Raw genomic sequence first — 24289 nt, 5'->3', positions numbered from 1 at the left:
ATGTATCCCTTAGGATCTCAAGCCTTTTTGCCACCGGGCTCCGAAACCTCTAAATTTCCTCAAAAAAGCGTGGATTATAGCCTTCAATTTTGTAATTTTTTGACCTTTTTTCACCTAGAAATAAAAATTGCCGATATGTTTACCATGGTCCCTAATACCCTCTAAGAGTCCAATTGGGTGGGTGGAACCATCGAATTTGCCTTTAAACGGTCATTTTTCCAATTTTCGTACACGCCTCTTGTATTGGTCGTAAGCTCTCACGGGGCCTTTACGTAGCCTAATAATGGTCATATATGAGTCAACACAAATACACAATATTATATGATCTCGGGAATCATCCCGTAGTGTTCCTTGAAATTCCGGGAATAATCGTACACACCTCCTAAATCGCTCCGATTTCGTGTATCATGTAGCCTTCATATTTGGTTCCCGTAAATCATTTTTTCACCTGACGAGATTATGTATAGAAGTACTTTCATGGGTTCCCAAAGTGCCTTGGGAGTCATAAATAGTGCCCAGAACCATCTCATTTATCTTTAATCGTCATGTCTTAAGGGCCTTAGGAATCGTACATTGTGCCCGAACCAAGTATGCCTTGTCCTTGGGTGCACGTCTTGTGCACACGCCAAACGGCCCCTTGTACCATCTGTCCATCCAACATCCCAACACTTAGGCTTTATGACTTGTCTTAATCCCGTACTTTACAATTTTTAGCATACGAGATGTATCGCTAGCCTCGTTTTCCAAAATATAGCTGTTTTGAAAGAAGGCTGCATAGCTTTGGGGCTGATCAATGGTAGTTTGGTAGGCTTAAAACATGATTTTACGGATGATTAAAGAGATCAACCTTGCCCTATTCCTTATAAAACAAGTAGTAACTGGAACAAAAACGAAAGCCATCAAATTTGTCAAGAACTTGTTTGCATATTGCATGACTACAATCCATTATGCAATCCACGAAGGTGATTCACGAACAAACGTCTGTCTAATGAAATTGTAGGTAGGCTGGCTGGCTGCACAATTGATAGAACAATTTGATAATTTTGCCAACATTGAGATATAATCAAGGTTTATCTAGCATCAACTTACAAAAATTTACAAAAAGTGATGCACATTCTTAGAAAGACCTAGATTTATTATGTGCCATTATTTAGGAAGTCTACAACCACAAGGCAGAGCCCCTGCTATCACAATCATTTGGCACTAATTTTTATAAAGCGAATGATTGTGTCAAATGGAAAACTTGAACATTTGCATATCATTATTCACAATCATGTCAATCAAATATCAAAGACCAAAGATATATAAATGAAAAATAAGGCACAAAGGAGAGGTTAAGCAGAGCATCCATCTCACCATAATCAAGATTTCCTTTTTCATACATCCTAAGCTATTACACGGGAAAATTAACCGCTCTCTTTCTTCAACTAGCAAAATAAGCATCTCATTCGTTCGACAAACCAACCTAACTGATGAAGAAACGCAAAGTCCAGAACCTAAATACTCCCGAGTACTTTGTCTCAAAGAAAGATGGAACGAATAACAACATAATTTTACGCATCAAGAGTAAAGTTGTTCATGCTGAGAATGCAGTACATGAAGCTCTAGTATCGATCTCGGTCATGACGCCTGCAAGCCAAAAACAAACCAGCTTATAAGTATGTATGATAAACCAATAAAAAAAACGGCCTCTGGTGAGACCCACAATCAGCAAAAGTGGCAAACAAAAGAACAGCAGATTTTGGAAATCACAATATGTAGATTATGTACTCATAATATTCCCTTCATAGTGTCTCAAAAAAAAATATTCCCTTCATAGAAACTCACTACTCATGATGCTCCTTTAATAACAAGCAGCTCTTAAAAGCATTGACACAAAAATAACTAAACTAGCTGTATATTCTCATCTCCAAAACAATGAAAATGGAGATTAAAGTGCAAACCTAAATGAACACTGCTAATAGCTAAAAGCACTGAACTTCATGACTCTAACCAGATGTCTAAGTCACCCAAGTGCAAATAAATTAATCAAATAAGACTTCAAATACCTGCTACGGTCATAGTCACGGCCGTAATCTCTGGAACGTTCTCTGGACCGTGAACGAGACCTTCGGCGACTTCTTGAATCATGACTGCGGGAACGCTCCCTATCTCTTTCACGTTCACGGTCATAACCACGATCCCTGTCACTGTGCCTATCACGGTCCCTGCTTCTCCGGTCATAATCCCTTTGCTGACTATCACCTCTTTCCCTGTCCTTACTGGGAGCACGTTCTACTTCACGGCTGCGCTCTCTGGACCTACAGGATAATTTCAGATCAGGAGAATCTTTGAGGATATACAGCAAAAGAAGAGATACCAGGAACAAAAATGCTACTGGACATGTAAGAAAGTTAGGCAGCAACGACAAATAAAAGAGAAAATGATGGAAGGGAAGCTAGAAGACATCTACCTTCTATCTTCTTCATGAACCTTGCGCTTCTTGTTTTTTTCTTCCTGAAAACATTAGTAATCCAATACAAAATTTATTCAACACCGCATTTAGCAGGCCAATCACAAGCAGATCTCATTTATGCAACAAGTACCAAGATATCAACACAATTTAATACAGAAAAAATTTTGTATACTACAAACTCATAATGAATGATTCAATTAGCATAAGCCATGAACACACACATGGGGGAAAATGAACAAAATATGGTTTATCAAGGAAAATAGTTATGCACAACAATCCAACATAGCTTTCAAACACTGTGCACAATAGCTCAAGCACATAGACTAACATGTAGCCATGCCAGGAAATGTCAGGGAGTAAAGGGGACCCTACAGTGAGTGCAGTACCAGGTAATTAGAACCCCCCCCCCCCAATATTAACAGCTTGTCAGGTTCAGTATAAAGTCACTTACAATCTAGCTTTTGGAATTAAAATTAAAATTAAAAATAATAATTGAATAAGTAGCATAATAGGCTGATGCCAAATGTTAAGTAAAGCAAGACAGTACCTGAGATTCAGGGAAGATTTGAAAACCAAAAATCATTCTCCTTAACAACTATTTAACCTCAGCATTAGAATTATAATGCCATGTCCAAAGTCTAGCAATAAAAGTGTTAAATGTCTGATAGAAGTTGAACCAAAGCAATCATAGACCATATACATCTCAGACCTATGTTGGCATACAGGTTAAAATAACATTTATTAACTCATATCCCCAGCCATAACTTGAGGTTCAAATTATTTTCTTTTCTACCTTTTCTTCAAAATTCAATGGATTCGTTACCATTCTCTATTTCAAGTCTGGTTCGAACTCAAAGGTGAGCATATATACCAAGTCAGAATAATAAATTACAATAACCACTCTTCTAAGTAAAAGAAGAACTCACAGATGGCAAAATCGACCTTTTACAGAAGAACAATGTGATTACAAACCAGCACCTGGATCACATATTCACATAGTCTTGAGAATTTCCTCATTGTCACAATTAAAAAAGAGCAACGCCAGAAATATAATCAAATTCCAATTGTTTGAAATTACTTAGTTTACCTCCACCTACTAAACCATGATTAAAGAAAATCACTTATGAGCAACAACTACAGAAAACCAAGTAGATGACATAAATTTAATACAATAGATAAATATAGGACACTGCAGTCTTCATCTTGCCAATTCTAATGAACACCCCACTCATACCAATATTAAATAAGTACACTGCCAAGGTTGACTCTCTATTAAGCCACATAGTAACACATTATTTGATTTTAAATAACAATTTAATATAAAGCAATCATAAGCGTACCTGAAGCTCAGCTAATTTCTCACGAATTTGCATGTAGCCTAAATGAAGCTTTCCCCCAAAATGATCTGCTAAACGACGATCACTGAAAACCACACGCAAATATCAAACTCATCCATTTAATAGCATTGAGTAGACTGTAGCATAATTTAAACACTTCAAAGCACTCCAACAAGTATCTAGCTAATAACAGCATGATCTACAAGCATAAAATAAAAGACGCACATTCTTTAGCTGGAAAAGTTATCCTCGTAAAACTGGGGCCAAAAGCCTGCTGGTGACAAGGAGGTATAATTACCGGTCAAAAGCTGAAGTACTTGAAACCCCAAAATACTAATGTTTTGTTACCCTCATAAAATAGCCAGCAAAGAATTATCACATAGTTGATAACAGAGAAATGCAACCATTACCTATCATAAACACTCAAGAATGCTCCACAAATATCACAGACACGTAGCTTCTGATCAGTCTGCCAAAGCACAAAACAAAGGATCAGGACATTGCATGGTTAATACAAAATTTTTTTTATATATAAATAATAATGGAGATAGAAAAAGAAAGAAAAAAAAGTAATACAAACATTATAACAGTAAAAATTGAAATTGGTATAGACACAGTACCAAAGAAGAGGAAATCATATACCATACATCATAATGATTACAAAAATGGATTATAGTGAGCAAGTTGTTTAACATGAAGTAGTATTTGATTTATTTCTAATAACTTGGGATGAGAAAGAAAACAAGGACCTGCAATCTGACACCGCTCTATCAGTCAACATATACGAATCCCACACCAAACATTGACAATATAATTGAGGTGGCAGAAACTTGGACGACTTAAAGCATCTCTAGAATTTGTTATATACACCCGGGTGTACGGTACACCCGGGTTATTTGCTCATTAATTTTTGCTCATTTTAATGAGCAAATTTTATTTGCTCATTTTAATGAGCAAATTTTATTTGCTCATTTCTTAAATGAGCAAAAAAATAATGAACAAATAGCCCGGGTGTACGGTACACCCGGGTGGTGTACACAACAGATTCTCAGCATCTCCTATTATTTTCTGTTTATTTTAAGTGAAGTTAAATAATTTTCAAGCACTCCAAAAAAACACAAGTTCTAAAGTCTCTATAATAGCTCACCCAGGCAAGCAAATCAAAAAGGATAGATAGAGCAAAATAAAAATTACATAGATTTTTTTTTTAAAAAAAAAAAGATAAGTACTAAAGAAAAGGACTCACAATGCGAACATCAGCGGCAGTATACTTTGCTGGATCTGCAGAGGGGTCCGGCCTTGGTGCAAGCTGGAGTAACATGGCACAGGTTCAGAAGAGAACCAAAGTTGACAAGAATAGAAGTATGACATTCAAAAGTAAAGCTGATTGAAAAGAAAATTAAAGTACCCTTTTTAACGCTTCAGCTTCCTCTAATGCTTTCTGTGCTTCATCAACCATCCCTTGCTCACCTGCATAATATACACAGATTTCAGAACTTAAGAGTACCAAGGTCCAAGGGAGACCACACCAACACAGCTTGTCACAAGAAAACAGCCGCATAACAATAAAATGCCATAAGCAGCCACGAACAAATGTCATTAAAATTCTAACCTAGATCCTCTGCTTTCTTCAGTTTCTCGTTTATCAATTCTTGAGTACGAGCATCAGGAGCAAGCATAGGTAAAGGAGCCAACGGAGGAGGATTGGGAAGTGGCTGGGGTAGAGAAGCTCTGTCTTTGTTGAAAGCATCCAAAAGAAGCATAGACTGCAAGGAAAATAAAAGATACAGTAATAAAAAAAACAGATCTTTGGTTGGGAATTGGGATAGTAAGATACAGTAGACGACGAGACAACAAACCTGTTTATCAGCTCTTGTTGTCCTTAATTCTTCAACTTCCTCCAAAGCTCGAATTTTAAGATCTGTTTTGCCTTCAAGATCTGAAAATGCAATAATCCAGGATAGGCATCAGTTAAATACTTGAAATAAGTTGCAATAGGCCACGCCTATGAAATTCATACACCATAGATGAACTAAATATATACTGTGTCTAACTTTAAAACCTAAAATCAGCCATAATCTCGCACCCTGTCTCTAGCTTAAGTCTAAAATGCAAGCATACATATAAAATATCAACTAAAACGAGTATATTACAGAAAAAGTCTATCTAAGATGACCTAGAAAGTTCAACATCAAAAAGAGTAACCATGCTTCCTGAACAAAATAACAACTAACCTGACTGGTCAGCTTCTTTCAACTTCTCTTTGATCAGCTTGGACAACTCCATGATCTCTTCTGTCTACAACAAGTGACCAACATAAATTTTACAATTGTAAGCATACCAATGGGAAAAAGGTTAATCTTAAAATAAAGGCTTCATCGTTACCTGGGTAACTTCAGAAACAGATATTGCAATAGCAGCTTTAGCATCCTCATCTGCAAGACGCTTGAGAGCTCTAGTAATTTTTCTGTCACATTCTACAATGAGCCTGTCTATAACATCCTCTAAATCCCTGTCGTAGTTGTCAACGCCCTTGGCCTTTGCTTCTTCATATCTGATATAAATTAAGAACTAAACAGATGGTGCCAAGAAGTATTCCAAGTACGCTTTTTATTACTGCCTTGTATAATTGCCAAAACTAGTTCCATTTGACAGGCCACATTGTCACAATGCATGCAAAGAGTCAGCAGAAAAGCAAAGTTCCATAAAGCACCAGGACAGCAGATTACAAACATTGATATAGCCATAAAATGTATGCTTAAATAAGTAAACAACAATTCAATGTAGAAAGTCTTCAAAATTTTCTTTTACGTAAAAAGGTAAGCTTGAAAAGGGAAACAATGATCCAATGTTGGAAGTCTTGAAACTTTTGTTAATTAAAAGAAAAAAAGAAACAAATTAGATAAAGAACATCATCAGAGATTCAGAGTACTAATGTCTTGCCACCTAACCATTATTAACACATTTAGGGGGTGTTTGGTTCAAACAATGGTATGGGTTTGGAATGAGGAATGAAACCTGGATGGTATGGGGTTGGAACTTGATACTTGATTTCATGTGTTTGGTTTTTATCTAGGAATGATAGTTTTCCTTTTAATTTTAAACCTAAAGGTATAGGTATGAGCCATACCCACCTCCCCCCTTGGGTTTCAAAAACCCATACCTTGGGGGTTTGAGGTATGGGTTTGAAAAATGAAATTTCAAGAAACAAACACAAGGTATGGGTTTTGGTCATTCCAAACCCATACCTTATACCTAATATGCTTGAACCAAACACCCCCTTAGGACCTGAGGAAAACATCTTAAAAATTTTTAGTGCAATACTCTCAATTAGTACAACGGTCCAATCACAAAAAGAAATCTCATCTAGAAAGGCACTATATTCATCTTCCAGATCATAGAAACAGGGGTAATAACAAAATGCCCTAGAACTAATTCTTTTGGTAATACATTTCTAGCCAATATCCAAACAAATGAAGCATGAAAGAATAACAAGCAAAAGGATACTCTTTCCGTAATTGCAATGAATGCACCTTTGGACATGGCCCCATATCCATTTTCTGAAAAAACAAAGCTTAGTTAAAAAAAATGTATAGTCAAATCATAGTAAAGGGAAAAATAAAATAATTAACTTAGTTAGACACTAGTAAACATGCAACCAGTGCTAACTAATTACCATATTCCACGCGAATTGCAATCTGAAGATGGATAGTGTCACATTTTGCCCTAATTTAACGAAACTAGGTAGTGAATTATGCTCCCTTACCAAATCCCATATGGAAAATCGGTACAACTAAGAAAATAAAGAAACCTAAGAGGGCTATGACTTTGGCTGACATTGTATGCCCTAACCATCTCCGAAGAAGACATCATAAAAATTGACCTAGACCTCAATATGAGATTTTGAGTACATGGATCGGGGGATGATCCTACGCCCTTGCGTCAACAAAAAATGGGTGTTAAACTCTCCCTTTTTCAGATTATCCTATTTGTATTCCTCCTTTGGGGGCAGAGGGTGGCTAAATGGCTCCACTGACACTTAAAATGAAAGTTGTATGATCAAGTCATTGCATCATCTATAATTCGATATACATCCATGTATGATGTATGGTCCAAAAGACAGATCAAAACTGACCAAAAAACTTCGTTTGTTTACGGCTAATAGCTCATACCCAAAATTACACCAAGAAACAAATTCTTTGTTCTCAGAATTACAACACTCAACACAACTCGAGCTCAGGCACTCCTTCCCTCCATGCTATCGACGTTTCCCCGAAAACAATGTCACCAAAATTCTCCACAACACCCATACTCAAAAGACTTTCATCTCATCTATTCAGTCACTACCAATTCAATCACACTAAATTTTATGAAAAGAAAATCACAATTACACTTTTTAAACTAACATGCAATCACACAATAACCAATATTTCATCATTTAAAACACGAAAAAAACAACATACAAATAAATTAAGTTAAGTTACAAAATTCAAACAATTCAGCCCAAAAATATACTATAATAGCTAATGCATTAACACGCTACAATTCCAGAGCAATTGAACAAATAAAGAATCGATGAAATTAGGGTTTGCTTGAATTAGTACCGTTAACTGGAAAAGTTCGTGAGGACAAAGACCAGACAAAAAGAGACGGCAAACATCTCGATCGAAATACTTGCGATTAACTTCAGTAACATCTCCGTTACGATTAGCACCCATTAACACATCTAATTGCTTCCGAATCGCATCCATTTTCTCTCTCTTCCAGAAAAAAGAGTGAGTTCTTCAAATTAGGGTTTCTGGTTTTGAGGGGGTTTGTGTTTCGGGGGAGAAGAGGGGGAAGATTCCGCACTTTTGATGTGGGGAGAAGTTTGACAAAACTCAACACTCTTTTTTTGACAAGTTACGGGTATTTAATTTTTACTCCGTATTAATTTTTTTTTTTTACCCCGTATAGAAGACAGATAGGATTACTTCGTATAAACTAATATCGAGTAGCAAATCTCCTATGGTCTTGTAACTAAAATAAATTTTACTGAATTGAAATAAGTTGAATAAATTCTATGTAATATTTGTTGTTTGATGATATTGATTTTTACTTATTATTATTATTATTTTTTTATTAAGATGAGATTATTTTTACTAGTATCTCTAATGATCATGACAATAAATAACACTCCGTAATGTATATACATTATGAACAAATGAGAAGTATAACAAAGCTGAGTTGTAATGATGTGTACTACTTAAGTTTATGTCTATAAACAGTAAGAGGAAGTTATTTAACGAGACCCGTGATGGTTGTTTGTAGATGACTAACACATTCAAGGCTATCTCAAGTAGAGATGACATGGTCCGATCAAAACCAACACAACACGAACACGATGTTATTGAGAGTATGAGAGTAAACACGAAATCGACATAACACAACACGACACGAAACCAACCTGAACACGAACAGTTTAGATAAAGTGCAAATTATTTGATTTTCTTACATTTTACATGGTTTTTAAATAAGTTTTGTGAACAACATGAAATCAACAAGAGATTACGAGACCAAATATAAACACGACATAACTTTTTACAGGCTATAATTCGAGTTTCTAACTACACAAATACAAATGATCAATGAGTTTGGTAACTTTGGTTAAAGGCTTAAAGCTAACATCGGTGTGGTAGCCGTGGTATCGATTTACAATCTCCGTTTACATCATTGTCTTTCCGGCCCGTACCCCTCGGGCCGCCATCCCACGTCTAATCAGCATCCTCAGTCTCCTCACCCTCTCTCTCCGGCAACAACAAACCAGCCCTTTTATACACAACAAGAAACTCTCTCACTTCTCACCTCCCCTGCTCTCCCACCATCACCAGCAACAATGAAGACTTCACTATCATTGCTCCTCCTTCTCACCCTCTCATTCTCTCTCCTCTTTTCTCAATCTCTCTCCTTCCAATCTGACGAACTTCTTCTCGACGACGATGAATTCGAAGGACTTTCAAAGCAACAATCATCTGACATCCCACGATCCTCCACTCCTTCTCCTCCTACAACCGCTGCTACACCCACCACAACAAGGCGGAGATCGTCGGATTCTGATGTTGATTCTAAGCTTCAATTCAATGTTGAACATGCTTTTGGAGATTCCCAATTCTCCCATGCTGGAACTTTCTCTGCTCGTCTTAAATCATGGTCTCATGGTGGTCAGGTTAGTTCATGATTTTAGTTTAAAACCCATTAATTTAATTTTTCTGGGTATTTTTGAATTGATTTATTTATGCAATCTGGGTTTTTTTTTGGGTGGAGGAAATTGAATCCGAATTACGGGGTTTTGTGGGGTTTGATGGGTTAGAGGAAGATGAATTTGATCATGATTTCTAGGGTTTTGAGGATTGTATGGAGAATTTAGATTGAATTTAAATCTATAAAATGATCCTTTTGAGCAAATCTGGAATTTAAGGTTTTAATTAACTAAAGAAGCAGTGTTGTTATTCTAGTTTTGGAAGAATGTTGACTTTGAGGTCTGTAATGGTGAAAAACTGGATTTGTAACTGAAAATTTTTATTCTTCTCAGAAAATAAGCTCAGATACCAATGCAATTAACACAAGGGCTAAATCTTATTGCAAAATGTATAAAGAAATTCTAGTTCTTGAAGCTTCTTAGCAATACGGTTGTTTGACTCTATAATTTGATGGTGACAGACTCTAACCAAATTGCGGTTTTCGAGGAATACCTTGACAAGCTCAGAACAGGAGAAATTCAAGGTGAAAATTGATGTATAGCTTGTGCTCATTATATACTTGTTCTCAATAGCTTATCTTATGGTATAAATTTATCTATGTATATAGGAGCTGTTGCAAACAGATGATTTCTATAAAATAAGACTTCCATCCAACGTCTTGAGTCCTCCAGGAAGGAATTATACTGTTTCAGCTGTAAAGGCGGTAAGCTGCATTAAGCTACTTCCTTGTTATATCCCTTATGTGTCTTGTTAAGAGAGTGGTCAATAACTCCAATTACTTTTGTTTGCAACTCTGTTTCTTTAGGTTAGGTCATTAATTTCATGTGATTGTGTGTAAAGAACTGAGTTCGGTCACCCAGCAAAGTCAGTGTAACAACACTGATTTCGGATTTAACTAGCAAATTTATAAAGAAGAGAGCTTTTAAATTGATTGATAATGGTGGAAGGATTACAAACGATAATTTATTAGCTTAAGGCTATCAATCTTCTATAGTGAGTTTAGCTCACAACTCTCCAATAATGGCTTTATGCCATAACTCTCCAAAAGGTTCTCACCAAATTTCTGCCTCCCTTCTACTTTCTCTCCTCTATCTATTTATACTAAAGCTAAAGACTCTAACCTAATAATACTAGACTACCAATATTATTCTTCCTTATGTTAGTCTTACATATATTTTGAGTCTTGAGGCTATATTTCTGTATGATTATGACTGTTAGTTTATCTATTTGGAATGTTAGGAATTTTCCACCTTGTAAGTTGTAAGTAAGGCCGTCCCTTAACAGATCTAATTAATTCTTGTGTATTACTGTCTTGTTGCCTTTGCTATTATGTTTTGGTATTCTTAGTCTTTGTTGTCCCTGCTTATGTACTGCAAGCCGTGTTGTACTTTATTGTTGCTTATTGTGAAAGTATCAAGGATCCCTGCTACAATGTATATTATATTATTATGATAAGGTTTGATTGATTCTTCCAGTCCAAATCAGAGCATGTTAGTAAAGTTCATGCTGTTGACTACCAGGTGCTTTTGCTATTATGCAATTGTTTTTCTTTCTATGCTAATCTATAGCTCTTTTGATGCAGAGATGTCTTGCTAGAGAGGCTTTGGATGAACACTTTGTCATACACATGGTATGAATCTACATATATTTATCTGATTTTCTTGTTGACCTTGTCATGTGATGTGAGCGTTGTTACCAAAGTTTGTTGCTGATTAATCTTTCTACTTTCTGTATTGTATGTAATTCTAGTCCCAGTTTCACTCAATTAAAAGATCCAGATGCTTCTGTTTTATGTAGTATTGTAGTTTATTCATGGCCTATGCTTATAAATAGTTAAATCCTCTTTCTTTTATATTTGGTCTGTAGGAAGGAGTGAACATATTGGCTGTCAACTATGGTTCTTTTGGGGCATGCCCATATCCTCGACAGCTAAAATTTGTAAGATAATTCCTTTTTTTTTTTTCCCTATCCTTTTTGTTAATTTATAATTTTTCTGTATATGCCCCTTTTTTTTTTTTTTAGTAAATTGTTCCTGCTGTTAGGTTTTTTTGTTATTTTTTTTTATTTATTTATTTTTTTTTTTTTTGGGGGGTAAGATTCCATGTTAAGAACAGATATTGTACGGATTCCTCAAACTTTGAGCTGTAACTTGAATAAAAGTTAACTAATAAATACCCATTATCTACTCTACCTCTCCCCCTTTTCCCTGCATGTGGTATAATGTACTCATACATTCACATGAACGTCAATGACCTCTTTTTATGTACAGTCAGTTTATTGCATTTTATATTCTAAGAGGAGCATTGTTTCAATTTTGCAACTGTAGCAAGCTGGTGTTATTAGTCGTGTTACATGCCTTATTAAGAGATTCCCAAAATGCTCACTGAATAAGGCCTTGTTCTTCTCAGCTTATTTCTGTGTAGTTTAACTTATTTTTGCTTAACTAGACTCATTGAATATATTTAGACGAGGAGAAAAATGTGTTTTTTTTTTCTTTTTTGTTGGCTGCTTTGTGATCTACAAGTTGCTTTTTGACTTTGTCTTTGAAGAACGAAACCAAAGTTGTGTAGAGTATTTCCCAAACCTGCTTGCTTGTATCCGCTCAGGCACAGCTATATATATTCTTCTCTCTCTATTTTTTTTTTTTTTTTTTTGACAAGCAACTGAATTCTAGATGTTAATGATTTTTCAGCCTTCCAAATGGTCTTTCAACTCACATTCAGTGTTGAAATACAGCGAACTGGCTCCAAGGTATGCCTATTTATTGCTCTCTTGTACTAGCTCCTATTCCTGGTTTAAAGTCAAGCAGTTGGAAGTCCTGTTAACCCACACACACATATAAAAATGCAGAAAAGGTATACAGTGTTTTGTTGCTTATTAATAAGTGATACAATGCTAGGGTAAGGTATAAGGAATTTGTTGCTTATTAATAAGTCATACAATGCCTAGGGAAATGGCACATCTCATTTCCCGTCAATTGTTTCTTATCATAAATTCTTTCTTTGTGTTCATGGCATGGTTACTTTGCATTTTATTGGCAAAGAGAGTAAGAAGTATGAATTAGCAACCAGAAAAAAACTGTTAGTGAGTTTTCATGTCAGGAATTTCTTTGATCCAAATAATTGATCCTAGATCATGTTAACAAACCTCTGTAAATTTCTTTATATCTTTTGCTCAATACTTACTGCTCTGCCCTTGCATATGCTCAATGCTGACCTTTGTTCAACAGAACTCCTGTTTTTGTTGAAGAGACTCCGGAGGAGACTGCAGAGGCTGAAGCAATGAATCAGCCCGAGAAATCCTTTTGGGCAAAATATGTAAGTGATTATTTGAAAAAGACTAGCCTTCCTTCCTGGTTAATACTTTTTGACCAAATATTCTTGAAATCTTTTGTTGCAGTGGATGTATTTGATCCCTCTAGGGCTGATGATTATGAATGGTGTGACACAAGCTTTGAACGTGCCAGAGGAGGCCACTGGCCAAGCAGGAGGGGGGCAACAACCAGGAAGGGCTCCAAATGCAGCTGTACGAAGAAGATAGTCTATTATTGGAAGCTACTGATTACTTGAGGTTTCTTAAATCTTTTTCCTAATCTTTTTAATCACATATCAGCTTAACAGCTGTGATGTAGGGCTAACATTCTTTTGGGATTGGTTTAGTAGTGTATATGTTTAGTCCTTTACATACTTGTACTGTTCATGAACTATATACATTACCTGCATTTTTAGTCAATCAAAAGTCTCACTTGATTGTTAGTTCATGCGCATTGGGGCATGTATATTAGGGAAAGCTGGTATATTTACCTTCTTTGTTATCATGCACAATATAGTTGTCACCCTACCTTGATCTACATGTTCTAGTAGTCTGCCTAAGGCATTAAATTAGCTGTTTAGGCACCTTTGAAAGTATATTTACCTTGTTGGATATTATCATATGCTACTATGCAGAATTTTGTAAATAAGAATGTCATACGTAGGCCCTATTTTCTGAATTTCCAATCTTTTACAATCAATCTAGCAAAGTCAGTTTTAGGGCCTATTCTGATTGACTGAACTGAGCTGAATTGAACTTCTTGGAGCTGAACTGAACTGAATATTTTATGAGAGTGGAAAATTAAGAACTGAACTGAACTTATTGGAGCTATACTGAACTCAACTGAATATTTTATGAGAGTGGGAAATTAAGATAAGAACAGAACTGTACTGAACTTATTGGAGTTGTACTAAACTGAACTGAAAATAAGTTGAAGAGAACAGGCCCTTAGTGTGCAAAAATTAGTTTGGTGATGGATAGAAACAACACTACACTTTGGTATAATAAAAAAACTCAGTTTAGTAAGACTCGGTAGAATTGAATAGGGCCTTAGTTATGAAAATATGCAATGATTTCGGACCAATTACCTTAACTCAACTTTAGTGATACTGATGTGTCTTCAGTTTCGAGGTTTACTAGAACCCTATGAGCCCAAATTTTAACTCATGATATCATTTTATTTATTTTTTATAAGTAATAACTATTTGGTATTTTCTTCTGCAGCTGTAATGGGCTTATGTGGTGCAATTAATCATTAACCAAGTTCCTTGAAGAAATCAGGAGGCTTTTGTCAAAGACCCTCAAGTTTTGTTGGAAAGCATATAGTCGATAACTCGATATAGACATATTTATGTCATTGGAAGTGTCTAAATTCCGAGTCACATCAAAATTTGATTACTTGCCTTAGGAAGGACATCAATATGGCTCAAATTCTATATGGTGATTATGTTTTGATTGTAATTTTAGGTTCCATTTTAGCACTTGGCCTTTGTAACTTGGACCAAATTTGACTTGGTACTTCATAATTGTTTAGTCAATGAATTTTGTTTGCTCATTCAAGTCTTTATTCTTTGCGCATGAGTTACAACCCTAGTATATATATATATATATATATATATATATATATATATATGCAGTTCAAAATATAAATCTTTCATTTTTGAATAGCTTCAGGTATCTATTTCTCAGAAGAATGACTATCTCAACCCATAAATTCTTAGGTGAACTAAAAATAATATATCTGCCTTTGACAGGAAATATGACGACGAACAGATGATGGAGAACAAAAATGCGCTCAGAAAGCCACTGTGTGATGCAAAATACTCTTGTACAGCCCTTACAATTCATCCTGCAAAACCATAATTCCACATTTTACTTCTTTGTTTGGTATGCCAAAAATTCTACTAAGTTGTAATGTTGTTTACTGATTATCAAAGAAGGTATGCATAAACAGCCACTGTTAATAATTGCTTACATGATAATCATCATCAAGATAGTCACGGCGATGATGCTGCAACAAGAATAAACATTGTCAGCTATTAAACCGAATATGATCAGCTGAGAGTTCTGAAACTGAACAAACTTTAAAATTATGCATTCATACCCGTCTGTAACGCTCTCTGTGGCGATCCTTGTGTCGTGGATGTCGATCATAACCCCTTTCTCTTCTCCTTCTTTCACCTTCTTCTCTTGCTCTTCGAGATTCCTGCAGAGAGAACACAGAAAATCATAAAATTATTGTTTAGCATAATTTCAAAGCCGATAATGCTGGACATAAAAACAATAGAGAATGGATGGTTTCGCACCTCCTCCTCTTGTGCTTTTCTCACTTTCTCTGCTTCTTCAAGTGCCTCCTTTTCAATCTAGCATGGTAATGAACAGGATAAACAACATTTAGGTGCTGTCAATTCAGATAATTTTTAAATTGTATGTGCATTCATCTTAAGCAAGTACCTCTCTATTGGCAAAAACTTCATCAACTACTTGTTTTGCATATTCCGGATCATCACATATTAAAATGTTGTCAAACACTGATCCTGCTTTTACCTGCATTCAGAATGCACGTCATTTAAGCCCCGTTCTCTTCAACTTATTGTTAAACGAACTAATTTTAATTGAAATTTTGCTCGATTTTTACTGATCAGTAAGACAGTTAATGGGTTAGTTTCCTACCTGCCAGACTTCTATACCCACATACTTGATAGGCTTCAGTACATAAAGATCAGGATCATCTTCAAACTCTGAAAAGAACAAGATGTCTCATTAGATTTCTCTATCTTGTGGCTGTGTTTCGAAATACGAGCTTATTGGAACTACGGTTTGATTATGTATACCTGGATTGTCTATCCATGGAGTCTTCCACTTTCCTTTGTAGTTGGGGTTCTTGATTTTCTGGTAAAAAGACCGAACTTTCAGAGCTGATCGAGTAAGAATGAAACACTATATCATAGCTAATATGCAGTCTAAATGATATGATTAGTTAGTTTACCCTTTTCTTCCATGGCCCCCTGTATTCCGGGTTTGGTATTCTGGGAGGTTTCCATAAGCCATCCTCATCCTCATCCCAATTAGGGGGCTGTCCAAACACGAAACACAAACGAGACAAGATTTGTTGTTCAGTTTTCGATTTCAGTTATAACCAAACTTTGTTTGACGATTACCAAGAGTACAATAGCAAAATTCAAGACATTAGATGTTACTCTAGACTGATTTGTCTGATTGCCAATATATCATTATATGACTCGGACAGAACTCTATCCAAATGATCCATTTGCCACCTCTACATACTACGCTTGATGTTAACTAAATATAAGAGACAATATTGACTTTTTCAACATGTTAATTGGTCCCAAATGTGCTGTAATTGCCCTACATATGCTTTTTTTAGACACTCCCATATAAACAAAAAAAGGTGTTAAACAGTCAAGTCACCTGTTTGGCATTAGGGTCAGGAATTTCGGGTGGTATTGAATCATAACCCTGCAATTCAGTCATACATAATCATGTAATTATACAAGTGATTAGCTTACAATATTAACAGTTACATAATACAGAAAATACTACAGTTTAAAGAGAAATGAAATCATTGTACCTCAGGTTTGACATGATTAGGATCATCAATATATTCTTTCTCTTCCCAATCAGCAGGCTAAAAAAGTTAAAGCAAAACAGTTATCTTAGAAAATGAAGAATTAAGTGTTATGAGTCATATTATACTTAATATTCAGTGTTAGGCAATATTCATACAATGTAATCCTGTTAAATTTCTGACCTTTTTAGCTTTAACATCCTTGATCTTTCGCGGAGGTAGGATATCCCAATCCGTGTAAAGACTTCCTGAGTCTCTCTCTCGATTGTCAACGAGGAGGCTGTAAGTAGCATCTGGCCTTAGTATGAATGTATAGAAATGTGTTAACTTGTCTGTTTCGCATTGCAGGTCCTTCTTTACAGGATAGTTTTGGCCTTGGTAGGATAAGATAAGATGAAGCTTTTTTGTATCTGAACCACATATGTCTGGTCCAAACATCAAACTGCCAAGAAAAGAAAATTTCCAACTTATTATTCAAACTTCAAATATAATCATAAAGCTTTCATATGTAGGTTATGTAATGTATGCTACATGATTTTTTTAGCTTAAACTTGAATAAGAATTTGATCAGAACATAATATGACCCGACTCTAATGACCTTTTTCCACCTCTAATAACCGGATGATTGATGTGAGAGGGCAAACCTGTAAGGAGTATCTCCACCAAATTTCTTCTGATTGACAAATCCAGATAGAAGCTTTATATAACCACCACCACATTCGATGTCCTGTTCGAATTTAATGGAATACTGAAGGACCAATGTTCTGTTCTTGTTGGTGAATTCTGGTATCTTTGCTGATATAGCAGAATGCTTTGCATCAATTGAAGTCTGGATACCTGCCAAACAAAAAAAAAAAAAAAAAAACTTGGTATAAATGAATAGATGATGTTTCATGTATTGTATTGTAGTTTCGATTGGCATGAGGATACCTACCTTTGTCATCAGGATCAGCAGCCCATCTTCCTGCTGTATGTTTGAATGTGCCTGCTTTTCCCTCGCTTCGTTTCCAGTCTGATACCACCCACCTGCCCTTCCAACCATCTGCACATTCCGAAAGTTAAATTTTGACTCGAATATATCGAACACAACAGCAAAATAACAAAAGTAAAGCCCCTGTGCATGGACTACCGAGCTCATGCATTGTGCATGTCTGCATGATCAATATAAGTTCAAGTGAAATGTAAAAAGAGAGTACCTTCAAATCGCTCTTCGAATATGACTTCTGAGAGCACTGGATGGAGAAAACATAAAATTTGTACTACAAGCAGTAGAGAAAGTAATAGTGAAGGAAGCTCAAATTTCGAAGGCGCTACACCAAACCAAGCCATTGACATACTGCTAGTGTTGCTGCTGCTGCTGGTGTGCAGCAAGAATAGCTAGTTATAGGAAACAAATTATGGAATTGGCTCAAATTTGGCTTGTATTTACAGTCTTACCATTTGACCTTCTTTTTTTAGTAGGGTCCTAAACTATTTAGGAATATAACCAATGAGAACTGATGGAAACATTGCAGCAACCAATGAATTTGAGTCTCCACATCGTGTGGGGTTCTTGAGTTTCCTTCAAGTTGTATTCACATACTAATTCAAAGTGGAAATTTCACTGACAAATTTTATTACTACCTCTGTTTCTTGCAACAAAGAAATTAAAAGAAACTAAGGTAATAGTAATTTTCCTCACATTTTCTCAAGTTGAAACAAATATTTGTGAAAGAGTGTATGATTTGAGAACTTTGTTACTACTATAAAACAGTACAATAAGGCTATAACGTTGTTGTCATATTCCATTTGATTTTATGTTATATATGTTGTCGATTTTCATTTCGTTTTTAAAACACTTTATACAGCATTAATTTTTTTTTTTTTTTTTTAGTGTTTAGAGAGCCACAAGGGTCAAGGACGGGTGATGAGAATCAATCCCAAGATCTCTTGGAACTGGGAGAGGAGCTTTAACCACTTGAGCTATCCCTCACTCTCAAAATAAGAGCGTTAATGAAATTCAACGTGAATGATTTCTCTAGGCAACAATCATATCAATATTTGCTTTCAAAGGCATTGAATTTCTAGGATACAAGAGGAGAGTTAAAAGATCTTTATTCGAACTTGCTTTAGTTGTGAAATTACCCCGTTACTTGATAAATGAAATCTTAAAACTCATTTTAAGAGTTAATAAATAGTATAACAAGCATGATTCACAAGGATCACAAATATTAAAGTAGTCCTGTAATTTTCCATCAAATGCAAACACACATTTCTCATAGACTAAGAGGAGAAGACTTGGGGGCGACTTCTTTTTAGAATAGTCTACTTCAAAGTCTTCCCATACTTCAAAGTCTTCCCATAAGACCTCTGAAGTATATAACGGGAAAAGGAAGCAACACGGCAAGCTGATAGGGAATCAAAGAAATTTCAAAGTTGGTGGCTAACAAAGTGACAATGGACCACCAGACAATAAACTATTAGCAGCAAGCCAGCAACACTGCTTAAACACAAGTTAAATCAAGAATAACATAAAAAAGCATGAACAAAAAGTCGATTATTACCTTGTTCAAGATGTACAACAATTATTCTAAACTCTTGGCGGAATGATACCATTGTAACACCGGCCTTGCAAAAATGGTCTCCAAATACAAGAATCACAAACGTAAAATGCAACAATAATGCATTTGGATAAGGGGAAAAAGACCACCTCAAGTTTAAGAGGGTATGACAAGCACATTAAATTGTTTAAAAGTGAAAGAACAGCCCTAAATATTTTCTAAAGCAATATCCATATCAAACCAGAGAGCAAAGAAAAAGGACCCCCAAAACTCTCCATCTATTTTGCCTGAGGGTGAGATGCAATGAAGTCAACTGCCATATTGATGGAGTTGATCTTGTCTGCTTCGTTGTCTGGAATCTCAAAGCGAAATTCTTCTTCAAGAGCCATCACAATTTCAACAGAATCCAAACTATCAAGCCCAAGATCATTTTGGAAGTGTGCATTGGGAGTAACCTGAGGACATAAACAAGCATAAGCGAAAAATTATAAGCAACAATGCAACACAAATCCTTTCAAAGTCATGACATTGGAAGGGAGTCAAGGACTCAAGGGCATAAAAACCTTAGGCATTGAAACCAAATTGAATGTAAGAAAATGGCATTGTAAGACAAATTCCAATTATAGCCAATTTACAAATGCAGATATAAAGAGCAGAAGCAGGTGATTGAGGACCTGAATCCAGAAAATATCTTAAGCAGTTTCAATCTCATTTCTTTGATACTCCAAAACGTGCACAAATTCTTGTTCTTGATTAAAGTATTACCTAAAGACTGACTGACTTTTTTTTTTTGTGCTAAGGCAGTCAATAGGTGCAGTTTCTAAAGTATGATTAGGTTGAATTTTGGACAACACACTGGGTAGACATGGGAATTTCGCATGTCTGACAAGCAAAGAAACAGATAAAGAACCACATCTGTTTCTCTTTAAAACAAGTGCGCGCACACTAGCATTTTACTTCTAATAGTTGTAATTTTTCCTTGCAATTAATAGGCCAGGCACTCAGCAGTATTAGCAGCCATAACTCACAACACACATACATTCACTTGATGCACATGGGCAGTGATGAAACTCAGTGAAAAAAAGATAATACCAGCAGAGCATCGTGCATTTCCTCTAGCTTCAGTTGAACGGATTATTGGAATAAAGATTTTCAGATGAAGAAACCAACATACCTTGTAAATGCTCCAATCCAGTGGATTACCAGAGCAAGGAGAAAGAATCACAATGTTAAGCAATATATCTGGATGTTTGTTGAAAAAATCAAAGATAGCTATTGGGGAAAGGGAGAGTAGGCGATAGGATGGAGGTTAGGTGGGAAATTGGTTTGCTGTAGAAGATAAGGAGCTACTCATGAAGAGAAGTGGTAGGAACCACTCACATATAGTAATTAAAGGAGAGGAATAAGCAAGCCATTAGTAGGGAGTTTGGGTTCTCTCTTAAATCTAACCTAGACAAGTATCAACCAGCTTTCCTTGGCAGGCCGATTGACTGAGTAAGGGTGATTCGGCCCTACCCACGTATACATTGCAAAAGGTTAAGCTGCCAACATTGACTTATGAAGAGATTGAACCTCACAAGGTCTACGAATGCCACCCAAAGGTTAATGGGGGTTTAGGCATAGGGAGGATTAGTAAGAATAATGAAGCATTTCTTATGAAGCTCAGTTGGGGAATATTTACTCTTCCTAATGCGCTATGGGTGAAGGTGTTACAAAGTAAAGTCATGAGAAAGAAGGTTGGTGTTCCTTAACCCGTGGCCAAAAGTAGTGATTCACCTCTTCGGAAAGGAATTTGCAAGGAGTGGGATTATTAAATGCGCTGAAAGCGGTGAATTGACTGAAAGGATAGGGATGATGTGAGTAACTGGCAAAGGGCGGATTCTAAATTTATTGAAGGATTCATGGTGGATGGGAAAAACCATTAATAAAGCTATAGCTGCAGTTACTCAAGAGGACTTGTCAAGATGCATAGATTTATTTTTACAATATACTTCATATACCAATAAGAGTACCTAAGCGATTCTCAAAAACACTATTTCTATAATCATTCCATCTTACTTCATAGTCTTTTCCTTATAGAATAACTACTATGTCTAATTTGCTGAATGCTGATAATATGCACTATTCCACATTGGGACATGACTAACAGACTCCATTGCATTCTGTGTGACCAAGTCTATCTATATGATTTCTCATAGTTCCTTTTTGTATGAAATAAAATAAGCTTAAGGCACGCATAATAAATAGGAAAAGACCAAGAAATATAAGACCACTTGCAGCCAAATACCAAATATTCCAAAAACAAAAAAAACAAAAAAAAACACACACACATAACAGTCACCCATAGCATGCTGCTAAACAAGCAAATGGATACATCTTATAATAATATATAAAATAAAATAAAATTATCATTCATCTCAAAATAATCACCCAAATAAGAGCCTTTCAGATTAACCCTAGTCCTACTATGCATAAACAATAAAAGAAAACTCCTACATATTAACCACACGCTCTATCCTTGGTTAAAAGTGAAATAGGGCAGGTGGTAAACATGTACTCATGTGGGACAGAAGTAATGTTATTGTTAATTATAGAATTATACTTCACTCCTAATGACAACAACCCACGTACAAAAAACATAAATCTATCATTCATAAACAGATACTCCAGTCTCTAAGGGATGGTCAAGTGTAAAAGAATATGCCAATTTAACAATATGACATCCTAATAGAGATGAAAGACAGTGATACCAATATCATTCTCAAGATCAGCAATAAAAAAGTGAAAATTGCAGCTCCAAACTACAGCATATATAGGGAAAGAACCCAAAACTAATTATGTTGGTCCTATGAGAAGTGTACATTCAGGGCATCATAATATCATACGCTTGATGATATGGACAGCTCACTAATATAAGATAAAAATTGTATAATTCCCTAGTCTTATACGCCCACCCCTGGCACCCAAGGACAGTGATGGTGTGGTGCAGTTGGGGGGAAGCTCTCTATATCATTAACTCATGTAAGCAAACATACACAGCCTGTCCCAAGCTAGTGGAAAGAAATTCAGAACCTACACATTCGTCTATTGCCCTGGAAAGTACTTCCCCTAGATCACACAGCGATAATTTAACTAATGCACCTACCCTCCTATTTCACTTACAATACCAGCAGCTTAAAGAACAATTCTTTCTTCTTCTACCCTACTAGTTCGACATGAATGTGAACCAACAATCATCAAAATACACAAACAACACTTTCAATATAATACCCAGTTATCAAAATTGACCCTGATTCATATTTTTAAGCAATTTAAAACCCCATTTCGATGCATATGATAAAAATCATTTCGTCAACTCTTTACAATGGACACATTTAGGCAGGATCTCTAAATTAAACTTATTCAAAATCAACAACAAAATCAAATAAATTGGAAAACCCTAATTGATTTCTTCAAAAACCAACTAATCAAAAATCAACACAATAAGATACAAAACCCATATAAATCGAATCAATATGACCTAATTTACAAACATAAACAATCTGAAACAACAACATTTTCACTAATTAATCGAAATAGTCAAGATCGAAAACTCAATTGGAATTCAGCATATAGATAATAAAAATGAAAAAACCTTGGAAGGGTCAACTTTCTGGAAGTTCTTGACGACGGTAATGACACGATCAGCAACCTCGGACTTGTCGAGGAAAGAACCTCGTACCTCATCGGAAAAATGGCGGCGAGAGAAGAGTGAGTTGAAGGAAGATGAAATGGAAGGGTTTTGAGCGAGAGGTCTAACTGGAAGTCTCATGTACTTCAAAATTGCACTGCGAGCAGCCGCCATTGTTGAGGGATGAGAGAGAAAGAGAGAAATGGAGGTGCGAAGATGGTGGGTTTGCGGAGGGTTTTGTGGCTGTAGAGAGAGACCTTCTTCTAGGTTCGGGTGTTCGACTCTTTGCCTTTGTCTTTTACTTTCTACGAGTAAAGTACTCCGTATATCATTCACTTTCCTCTTATGCTTATTTTCACTACCCTACCAGTGTGTGGCTCGGACCATGCCCCGAGTTGCTAATTTATAATTAACGTTTAATTATTTTTGCTTAATGTATTGATTATTATCTTCAAAGTGTAGTATTTTGAATAAAGATTTGTATTAGGAAAACCATATTTAATATTTGTAACAAAATTTAATATAAGTTGTTAAGTTATCCTATGATATGTAACAAATAGTGCAATTAAGGACAAATCATCTTATCCAAGTTAATTATAATTTTTTTTGATAAATTCACACAATATATGGTTAGGTGAGGTGGTAAGACAGTTTCGTGAACAATTATCCGTTTTAGGGAGAAATGATATGGTATGTTCTCATTAGATTATTTTTAGTTCAATTCAATTCTAAATTTTTCTTCTCTCATGAAATATTCAATTCAGTTCAGTGCAGTTCCAATAAGTTCAGTTCAGCTCGGTTCAGTCAATCAGAACAGGCCCTTAATGTGAGCCCACAAATGGCTAAATTGATCGGAAACTGTGAGTGGGTGATACTAAACAAAATTTCACATATTTGGGTGAATATTTACAAAATAAGAGTAATAATAATATAATAACAACAACAACAACAACAACAACAACAATAATAATAATAATAAGAAGAAGAAAAGCGAGTAATTGCTCACAAAACAGACTATCTTTGATCTTTAAGTAGTTCTTTTAAGCCAATACCTCTTCACATTCCTTACTAGACAACCACAAGGTTTCAAATCGAAACATCTTCCCCCTTTCCCCTTGTTCATAGTAGTTGCTAGCTTTGAGCATAA

General features: G+C 35.7%; 4 protein-coding genes across 4 annotated transcripts; 1 reads left to right on the top strand and 3 right to left on the bottom strand.

The window, feature by feature from the left end:
* Window positions 1-1276: 1276 nt before the first annotated feature.
* On the bottom strand, window positions 1277-8659 carry LOC145604924 (U1 snRNP-associated protein usp106-like). Its single transcript, XM_081660910.1, has 13 exons — window positions 8397-8659; window positions 7300-7352; window positions 6178-6346; window positions 6027-6090; window positions 5652-5731; window positions 5405-5558; window positions 5201-5262; window positions 5039-5101; window positions 4203-4261; window positions 3796-3877; window positions 2453-2496; window positions 2049-2300; window positions 1277-1629 (listed from the first exon to the last, which is right to left on the bottom strand). The coding sequence occupies exons 1-13, from the start codon at window positions 8541-8543 to the stop codon at window positions 1605-1607; spliced, it is 1254 nt and encodes a 417-aa protein (XP_081517036.1). The 5' UTR covers window positions 8544-8659; the 3' UTR covers window positions 1277-1604.
* Window positions 8660-9514: 855 nt separating this feature from the next.
* On the top strand, window positions 9515-14898 carry LOC145604803 (uncharacterized). Its single transcript, XM_081660758.1, has 9 exons — window positions 9515-9997; window positions 10492-10554; window positions 10639-10734; window positions 11614-11661; window positions 11898-11969; window positions 12724-12782; window positions 13261-13348; window positions 13431-13601; window positions 14568-14898. Exons 1-8 carry the CDS (start codon window positions 9668-9670, stop codon window positions 13569-13571), a joined length of 897 nt encoding a protein of 298 aa, XP_081516884.1. The 5' UTR covers window positions 9515-9667; the 3' UTR covers window positions 13572-13601; window positions 14568-14898.
* Window positions 14899-14995: 97 nt separating this feature from the next.
* On the bottom strand, window positions 14996-18298 carry LOC145604802 (calreticulin-3-like). The gene is made up of 14 exons (XM_081660757.1): window positions 18129-18298; window positions 17867-17974; window positions 17577-17769; window positions 17116-17374; window positions 16936-16992; window positions 16776-16823; window positions 16333-16419; window positions 16178-16235; window positions 16017-16084; window positions 15798-15890; window positions 15650-15706; window positions 15448-15549; window positions 15319-15354; window positions 14996-15192 (listed from the first exon to the last, which is right to left on the bottom strand). Exons 1-14 carry the CDS (start codon window positions 18265-18267, stop codon window positions 15181-15183), a joined length of 1317 nt encoding a protein of 438 aa, XP_081516883.1. The 5' UTR covers window positions 18268-18298; the 3' UTR covers window positions 14996-15180.
* Window positions 18299-19412: 1114 nt separating this feature from the next.
* LOC145605639 (acyl carrier protein 2, mitochondrial-like) lies at window positions 19413-23438 on the bottom strand. Its single transcript, XM_081661712.1, has 2 exons — window positions 23107-23438; window positions 19413-19927 (listed from the first exon to the last, which is right to left on the bottom strand). Exons 1-2 carry the CDS (start codon window positions 23314-23316, stop codon window positions 19751-19753), a joined length of 387 nt encoding a protein of 128 aa, XP_081517838.1. The 5' UTR covers window positions 23317-23438; the 3' UTR covers window positions 19413-19750.
* Between the last annotated feature and the right edge of the window lie 851 nt (window positions 23439-24289).

This window comes from Chenopodium album, chromosome 22 (genome assembly GCF_948465745.1).
Source record: "Chenopodium album chromosome 22, dcCheAlbu1.1, whole genome shotgun sequence".
Classification (NCBI taxonomy): Eukaryota; Viridiplantae; Streptophyta; class Magnoliopsida; order Caryophyllales; family Amaranthaceae; genus Chenopodium; species Chenopodium album.
This window is presented reverse-complemented; position numbering and strand designations above follow the sequence as displayed.

What these genes read in the sequence shown, in the direction of transcription:
- LOC145604803 (XM_081660758.1), top strand. Translation starts at nt 9,668, where the DNA reads ATGAAGACTTCACTATCATTGCTCCTCCTTCTCACCCTCTCATTCTCT. An exon ending in CATGGTCTCATGGTGGTCAG is followed by an intron (nt 9,998 to 10,491) that starts GTTAGTTCATGA and finishes TGATGGTGACAG; the next exon opens with ACTCTAACCAAATTGCGGTT. An exon ending in ATCCTCGACAGCTAAAATTT is followed by an intron (nt 11,970 to 12,723) that starts GTAAGATAATTC and finishes ATGATTTTTCAG; the next exon opens with CCTTCCAAATGGTCTTTCAA.
- LOC145604924 (XM_081660910.1), bottom strand. Translation starts at nt 8,543, where the DNA reads ATGGATGCGATTCGGAAGCAATTAGATGTGTTAATGGGTGCTAATCGT. An exon ending in CAACAAGAGCTGATAAACAG is followed by an intron (nt 5,559 to 5,651) that starts GTTTGTTGTCTC and finishes TTTTCCTTGCAG; the next exon opens with TCTATGCTTCTTTTGGATGC. An exon ending in AAGCTGAAGCGTTAAAAAGG is followed by an intron (nt 5,102 to 5,200) that starts GTACTTTAATTT and finishes ATGTTACTCCAG; the next exon opens with CTTGCACCAAGGCCGGACCC.
- LOC145605639 (XM_081661712.1), bottom strand. Translation starts at nt 23,316, where the DNA reads ATGGCGGCTGCTCGCAGTGCAATTTTGAAGTACATGAGACTTCCAGTT. An exon ending in AGAAAGTTGACCCTTCCAAG is followed by an intron (nt 19,928 to 23,106) that starts GTTTTTTCATTT and finishes TTATGTCCTCAG; the next exon opens with GTTACTCCCAATGCACACTT.
- LOC145604802 (XM_081660757.1), bottom strand. Translation starts at nt 18,267, where the DNA reads ATGTCAATGGCTTGGTTTGGTGTAGCGCCTTCGAAATTTGAGCTTCCT. An exon ending in TGCTGATCCTGATGACAAAG is followed by an intron (nt 17,770 to 17,866) that starts GTAGGTATCCTC and finishes TTTGTTTGGCAG; the next exon opens with GTATCCAGACTTCAATTGAT. An exon ending in TCCATGGATAGACAATCCAG is followed by an intron (nt 16,085 to 16,177) that starts GTATACATAATC and finishes TGTTCTTTTCAG; the next exon opens with AGTTTGAAGATGATCCTGAT.